The sequence below is a fragment of the Nuphar pumila genome, chromosome 14, assembly GCF_984573655.1.
Source record: "Nuphar pumila chromosome 14, dmNupPumi1.hap1.1, whole genome shotgun sequence".
In the NCBI taxonomy this organism is placed as follows: Eukaryota; Viridiplantae; Streptophyta; class Magnoliopsida; order Nymphaeales; family Nymphaeaceae; genus Nuphar; species Nuphar pumila.
The window spans coordinates 52,750,290-52,758,268 of record NC_143262.1 but is presented as its reverse complement, the minus strand read 5'-3'; the positions used below and the strand labels follow the sequence as shown (position 1 = coordinate 52,758,268).

The 7,979-nt window shown below is 36.3% G+C and overlaps 1 protein-coding gene across 1 annotated transcript; it reads left to right on the top strand.

The window, feature by feature from the left end:
* Window positions 1-250: 250 nt before the first annotated feature.
* LOC149816820 (uncharacterized) lies at window positions 251-1,595 on the top strand. The gene is made up of 2 exons (XM_089987961.1): window positions 251-481; window positions 1,308-1,595. The coding sequence occupies exons 1-2, from the start codon at window positions 260-262 to the stop codon at window positions 1,392-1,394; spliced, it is 309 nt and encodes a 102-aa protein (XP_089844087.1). The 5' UTR covers window positions 251-259; the 3' UTR covers window positions 1,395-1,595.
* Window positions 1,596-7,979: the final 6,384 nt, after the last annotated feature.

The window sequence follows — 7,979 nt, the reverse complement described above, 5'->3', positions numbered from 1 at the left end:
TCGTATCAGAGAAGGCGAGAACGACAACGGTATGTATTAATTCTATTAATAATCATTGCAATATATATGCAAGTCATCATAATGTTATCATTAATTATTAATGAATACTTTAAACATTATTTTGTAGGAGGCATATGAGCAACAAATGGTAGAGCGATATGGCGAAGACGCTACTCAGCATCCATCATTTGATCCTACAGCATGGGTGACTGCAGCAGGTGAACCCAAAAAAGGTCGCGTGTTCGGGTTTGGGAGTAATATGAACACTTCACCAGTTATTGGTTCTTCCAGTTACGGCTCACCAACTTCTTGCGCCGACATAAGCTCCAAGCAGCCGACTATTCTTTCCGGTGATGATGTACGCGAGATCATTAATGAATCACTGAATAACTACTTCCAATACACCGTCGCCCCCTTTCTCCGAAATGAGATCAAGGCCGCTGTTCAGGATAGGGGATCTTCGATTCCAGGTCCCTCTCAGGTATAATCACATATATAGTTTTTTTGACTGTCTTAAAGCACATCTGAGCATGGTAGAATCACATATAGAGTTTTTCTAGATGCCTTAGAACACATATGAACATGCTATAATCACATATTCAATTTTTTTACTACCTTAGCACACATATGAGCATGATAGAATCACATATATATATATATATTTAACTTTTTGTCTGTCTTAGAGCACATATGAGCATGATAGAAGCACATATAAAGTTTTTTTGATTGCATTAGAACACATAAGCATGCTATAATCACATATTCAGTTTTTTTACTGCCTAAGAACACATATGAGCATATTATAATCACATATTCTGTTTTTTGACTGCCTTAGCACACATATGAACATGCTATAATAACATATAGAGTTTTTTAACTGCCTTAGAACACATATGAACATGTTATATATCATTTATGATAGAATCACATATAAAATTTTTTGCTTTGCCTGCCTTAGAGCACATATGAGCATGCTATATTCACATATTCAATTTTTTTACTGCCTTAGCACACATACGAGCATGATCGAATCACATATATAGTTTTTTGCCTGCCTTAAAGCACATCTGAGCATGGTAGAATCACATATAGAGTTTTTTTATATGCCTTAGAACACATATGAACATGCTATAATCACATATTCAATTTTTTGACTGCCTTAGCACACATATGAGCATTATAGAATCACATATAGAGTTTTTTTATTGCCTTAGATCACACATGAGCACATGATAGAATCACATATAGTGTGTAATTTATTTCATTATATTTTGTTTATCAATACTGACTGTTCTTTTCTTGTGTAGGCTGCTAGCGATAATCAGGGTAGTGGAGCTGAAGGGACAGATAAAGACAATGAACAAGAAGACGCACAAAATCTTGGCGATGATTAGAGGACTGTGTTGAAGAAGTTCTATTTTTTTTATTTTTCTTAATTGTAATTGTTGAATTGTAAATAATTAAACTTCTTAGTTTTAAGGTGGAACGATTAATTATTATAGATACTTGTTATATGAATTTTTTTGTGTGGTTTGTTTTTTATTTACAGGAAATATAAATTGTACAGGAAATATAAATTGTACAGTTCTCGGTAATTAATTTTTAAATAATTTTTTTTTGATTTTTTTTTGTTTTTGCGACGGATTAGCGACGGATGATTCCGTCGCTATTCATATTAATCTAGCGACGGCTTAGCGACGGAATTAAATCCGTCGCCACGCCGTGGTCGCCGTTTAGTACCGGCGGATTGGCGACGGAATATAGCGCTCGTTATTCCGTCGCAATTAACGACGGACTTGGCGACAGAATTATTCCGTCGCCAGTTAGCGTCGAAATATTCGCGACGTAAGCATACTGTCGCCGCGTTGTCGCTAATCCGTCGCTAACATGATTAGCGACGGATTAGCGATGGATTAGCGACGGAATGTGGTCGTCGCTAAGCTACTGCTTTGTTGTAGTGTCCCTTCCCATCATAGACCATCAGATTGGATCTTGGTCAGAACCATGTGGTCAGCTTTTGGTGAGAATCAAGTTTAATCCAATCATTTATCTTTTCAATCAAAATCAATATATTTTCCCATTTTCAATATATCCATGCCACATGGCACATATCTTAATCAGATCTGAATCTTTATTTTGAGATCTAAATTCAATTTATATCCAAAAGCATACCTACTTTTCAAAATCAGATCATATGGTGCCATGGCAGACCTGACCACATTCGACTTACTTCAAACATATTTATGAAATAGTTATGTCAAAAGAAATACGTCATATATGACACGTCTGTCCTGAGTTACAAGATGCATATAAACTTCTTCAAGGGCATTGTGAAAAGTCATTTTTTGTCCTTGCAAAAAAAAAAATGTATTTCCCTTCCTTTTTTGACTTTTAGCTAAAAAGAAAACTTAGGATTTTCTTTATTAATGCATAACATACTTCATAGAACATGTGCTTTTAAGTTGACATTGGTGCTCATCTATCATTGTAAAACAGTCAAATCTGATCATTGCCTACATAAATATGTATCTCCCGTGTATATCCACAACCATAGATCAAGATTATCTTTTGTGGAATTGTGGTGTAGTTCATTCTAGATTGTTTTTTTGACCAAATTCATGCAACTCTGGCCAGAATACTTTGATGGTAAATTTAGTTATCTCAATTTTTATTTAGACTGGCCATTAAAACACACTTGATTTATTACATTTGGATTTTCAGAAAACCGTAGTCCTTTCTGTATCTCATCAAACAGACATGCAAACCCTGCAAACAAGAAGCAGATATGAATGTAGATTTGCTTGTAACCAGTATAAATTAATGAAACCATCAAATTAGACCAATATAAGTTAATGAAACCATCAAAACTGATATTTTAATTATATTTGTAATCAACAAAAATAATTACTTTGGTTCAACTACTCAAAACTACTCTCTTCTATTTAGCATTTGCTATAGATTATTTTAGTGATGCCCGCTTTTTTATATCTTTTGATCAATTTTAATGAATCATCTCTCTCTCTCTCTCTCTCTCTCTCTCTCTCTCTCTCTCTCTCTCTCACACACACACACACACACACACACACACATGTGCCCTTATGCACATATACTTTGCTAGTGTCTAGAATATTCTCTACATGGATTCATCCCAACAGTGATCTGGCCATCGTGTGGCAAAAATTGACCATCAAGTTTGGACACATCAAGTTTAGCACTATAACTTTATTCTTTTTAACCACCTAACTGTCAACAAAAGGTTGGGGTTGGAGCATCAATGTTGGGAGGCACCATCTTAAGTATTCTTGATTATCTAGAAATAATGAATGAAGGTATAATGGACTAGCTTTCATTAAAAAAAAAGAAGGGATAATGGACTAGCTCAAAAAATTAAAATTCTAAACTAAAAAACCATGTTTTCGAACTCACATTTGTGTTATCTAAAATGATGCAAAAAAATGTGCCTGCATGTTGAAAACCTAGTCTTCAACAAGGCTTTTTGTGTAACCTAAGAATGCCCTTAAAAAAAATGTGGTTTTGAATTCCAATTTTTTTTCTGTTTTTGGATGGGCAAGTTAGGTTAGGTATACTGGAAACCACTCTGATGGTCTGTCCTTTTAGACTCTATGACAACCTTAACATAACCATATGTGCAAGCTCCCGAACAGAAGCATTTTGCTTGCTTGGACTCAAGGTGACATTTGAGTCTCCAAAAGTGATAGGTAGGGATTTCCTCTCTAAATAACCTAGATTGCTCCCATCTTCAATCCAATAAGTAACATGACCAACCATATCACATATGGAGAACTCTATAATAATAAGGCTAATAGTATTCTAAAAAAAACGATAATAATAAGACTAATAGAAGGATTAGAATATCAGTTTAGATCTTTCATTCCTTTTGTATTACGTCTTATTTTGTACCAACCAAACATAGAAAGGGCCCTATACAATTAGGGCATGTTTGGTGCTCAGTAAAAAACAAGACTCGGGTAACTTTGATCATGGAGATAAAGTCAATCGTGTAACCCCCAATGACGTTTTCTTCTCAAAAAGTAGGGAGACCTGGCCGGAAGCAGATCAGGTCATGCTGAACATGAGCTTTTTTTCTCATGCCTCATCATAAGCAGTCCAGTATTGCATTGGAGACATTGCGAGTCTTCGCTCCCCTAGCAAAGCTGCTTGGAATGTACCAAATTTATGACGGGAAGAACTTTCAAAAAGAGGTTTACTGGTAATTTATGCCCCTTTAGCAGATCTTCATCTCAACAATTCGAGACCAATAGGGGCAGTCATGTTGTGAATTCTAGAATACACGCTGCTTTTGGTTTCCAGCATGATGTGCATCATCAGCCCCCTTTCCTGTTTGGAGATTGAGAGGAACTTTTGTCTCTTCTTTGGTCAGAGCTAGAAAACATATCATTTACGTGAAAAGAGAGATATCACAAAAGAAGAGAGAGGAGAGGGTATTGGTGCACTATGCGTGTGAGAGATATCACAAGAGAGAGAGAGAGAGAGAGAGAGAGATTTTGTGCACAGTGAGTGCATGTTTTGAAAAGCAAGAAGAAGAAGACGGCGAGGCCATCTTCGTGGTGACAATGCATCATGGGGCACTTGGATTTGTGGATTCACCATTCTCTCCAAGTGAGGGCACACATACGTTGAGCAAGACGAACATCAACGATCATTTTTACGCTTCCGCTACAAAGAGGTATGTTGTTTACACACCTCATAGAGACACCTTACCTTGGCGAAATGTTTCTAGCTGTCTCATCATGATGCACATTGTTTTGTATGGTTACATTGCTAGTTCTCATACTTGTCACAACATGCACATATATGTCCACTTGTACCTATGCACAGTTCATAGTACCTTACCGGTTCTGCATGATATAATCACTAGTGTTGTTACCTTGGTTAATTATATTCTTTGATACATATCATGTTATAAATGCTGTGAATTGTGTAATGGATTGTCGTGGTTGATTTCTCACCAGCTCGCAAGAGTACTGACCCCATTTTATGGGGATACATGTGTTTGCTTCTAGATGTGCGATGGAGTTCGGTTTGCGGTGGAGGACTGAACCCACACTACTAGAACGTCAAGGATCTTGGCAGTTGGTTTTTGTAAAAAGGGAAATGTTGTATCATCTTGTAAAATATGGTTAATAAAATGTTTCATCTTGTTGTTCTCTGTAACATGCTCAGAGTTTTCCACTTGTTTTCCCTTTCCAGTTTTCCGCTTTGCGCAATGCATTTCAAAAAAAAAATCACCTAAAAATCTAAAGGACTTTCCAAGCTGAGATTCTGGGGTGTTACACCAGTGACTCACATCACCCACCAGTGACCCACGTCACCCTACAACGATAGGCAGTCACCGACACCAATTGCCGGCCATAAGGCCGCTGGTGACAGCGACCCCCACTAGTGAATCGGCCGGCGAAGCATCCCGACGACACCTCCATGGCCTAAAACCCTTTAAGAAAAACCCTTTGAGAGAAACCCATCTAACGAGGGTTTTCAGAGTCTGACAATAATCCAACAAAGGCTTATGCCAGACAGACAATTGATTAATTTTGACTTATTAGGGAATGATACATCACACCTATAAATGATTAGCTTTTAGCTTGTTGACTTATCACGCCTACATAGTTTCTCTGTAGATGACTGTATTGTGATTGTCTGAATGGATTTATCATACATGATTGATGTCTGTGTCATGGATATCTGATTAAATTTCTTAGTAGACATGTACGTGTGTTTCACGTCTAAATAATCAAATATGATATGATGTAATAATTATCAATTCACATGAAATGATGAAATGATTTGAATGTCTCAGATACATATATGATTGGAATACTATCGACATAACTCGAACTACGTAGAAGTTTCGTATCTTGAGGTTTAGTTGATTCTTGGTATATGCAGAATCACATTGTATAGAACTCATACTTTGGTTACGCATGCTTCAAGGTTAAATTTGGAAAATGCAATGTTCTTGTTGGCAATGATATGATGCATAGGATAATATGCTTTTGTAGGATATGATTGAAATACACGTGATCTGAAATTTTGAAACCGTGCGATATATGCTTAAGTTCAATAGTGAATTATGGTTCATGGAGTTTTATTGGTGAAAAGGTGGATTTCATGATTTTTATATGTCATATGAAGTGATGTGATGCATATTGACGATAGGTATGCTTGTGCCCCTATTGGTGGCTACTGACCTTGAGAGCGGTCATTTGTACTTATGCATATATCATTATTTTGGCACCTGTTGAGGACTTTTTTCGTAAAGGATTATCTATGAGGGTGTGTATGACCAAGACCAGGTAATCCGACTAGAGCGGTAGATCTCCGTGAGGTAGTACATTGTCCAAGATCGGGCAGCAATAAATACGGTAAATTCTTGTGAGGAAGTGTATTATCCAAGACCGGGTATACCATCTAGGGCGGTAATTCCTTGTGAGGTTGTGCATTTTCCAGACCAGGTGATCCGACGTGAATCTTATTAATTCTTAATTAATAAAGAGTTACGGTAAATTGGGAGAATTTGCTGAGATTGATTGATATAGCCTATTAAAGATCAATAGATTTGGCTTTAGTTATAGAAGCATTGGATCGTTATTGATTTTAAATTTTGATATAATGACATGTTTGTGTCTTTTGTGAATAGAAGGGTCACTCTTTGAGAGATTCTAGACCTTGATTTGAGGATATGTTTGGGTCTTCTGTGAAAAGATGGTACCATTTTGAGAATAGCATATTGAGCGAGGTTACGACATATGACAACTAGTCGTGCAAAACCTTGAGAAATAGGAATAAGTGGAGGTTATTCAGGATAAAAAGTCTGTTAGAAATAGCGAAGACAAAAACAATGACGTGATTATGATAAAATAAAGAAAACTCCACCCAATAATCAAGAACAAGCTAAAGGAATAGCAGGTCGTGTCTATCATCCGGGACTAAACAAGTGGGAAGTAGTGAACATACACTCTAAATGTCTTAGGTTAAGACTTTTTCGTGATTTAGTACATTTTTGCCATCAAAGAAATCATGTATGAATTTTGTTGAGACCAAATTTTAGCTCCAAACTTCTCTTAGAAACTCATTGTGTGTTGTCCTGATCCTGATATATATTGGGATATATGTTGGGAGCTCACAAAAATATGTGCATCCTTGTCGATACCAATACCCTCAGACTACGATCTCTACGGGAATCCTGCAATGAAATTTCGAGGACGAAATTCTTTTTAGGGGGAAAGGATGTAATACCCGTGAATTTTATCCGATAAATAAACTTGAAATTTATGTCCTTGAGCTGGTACAAAGATATTTTATTATTTTAATTGTTTATTCATGATTGGATATTGAATATTTTGTTTGAATCTTCAAAATCGGATTCATAATATCATGCTTGGATTTTTTATATTCCATTTGGATCTTAGATGTTGGATCACTAAATTTGATATTTAATAATGGATTTCGGTCAAATTGATTGGATCTCTGGTATTGGATCCTCATTATCAGGATGAAATTTGATATCAGATCCAGGATGAATGAAGCGGATCAACGAAGTGTAAATCAGATTCTTAATAAGAAGAATTTCTATATCAGACCTATAACATTTTAGAGGGATCTGAAGTAGCACAGGTGATGGTTGGATCCACATTTGGATCCTGGACATCGAAGAGGTAAATAGGGTAGAATCCAATCAAAATTATGTGTGGATCCATATTAGCTTTGTCTGAATCCAAGTATCTTAATTCGGATCCTTGGTGTGAAGAAAACTCTGGATTTCATAAAGGGTTTCATGAGCAAGATGGATCTTGGATCCATATTAGTTTATGGGAGATCCATAACGTCATTGAACCCAAATAAAATTTTAATTGGGGTTACATTCAAAAATTAAAAATATAATACTTTAACACCTAAGAAAGAGATCCGGATCCATGAACGGATCCAGATAAGTCAAG

Excerpts from the sequence above, each read along its gene's own strand:
- LOC149816820 (XM_089987961.1), top strand. The coding sequence starts at position 260 with ATGAACACTTCACCAGTTATTGGTTCTTCCAGTTACGGCTCACCAACT. Across the intron at positions 482-1,307 it reads CGATTCCAGGTCCCTCTCAG|GCTGCTAGCGATAATCAGGG; the intron begins GTATAATCACAT and ends TTTCTTGTGTAG.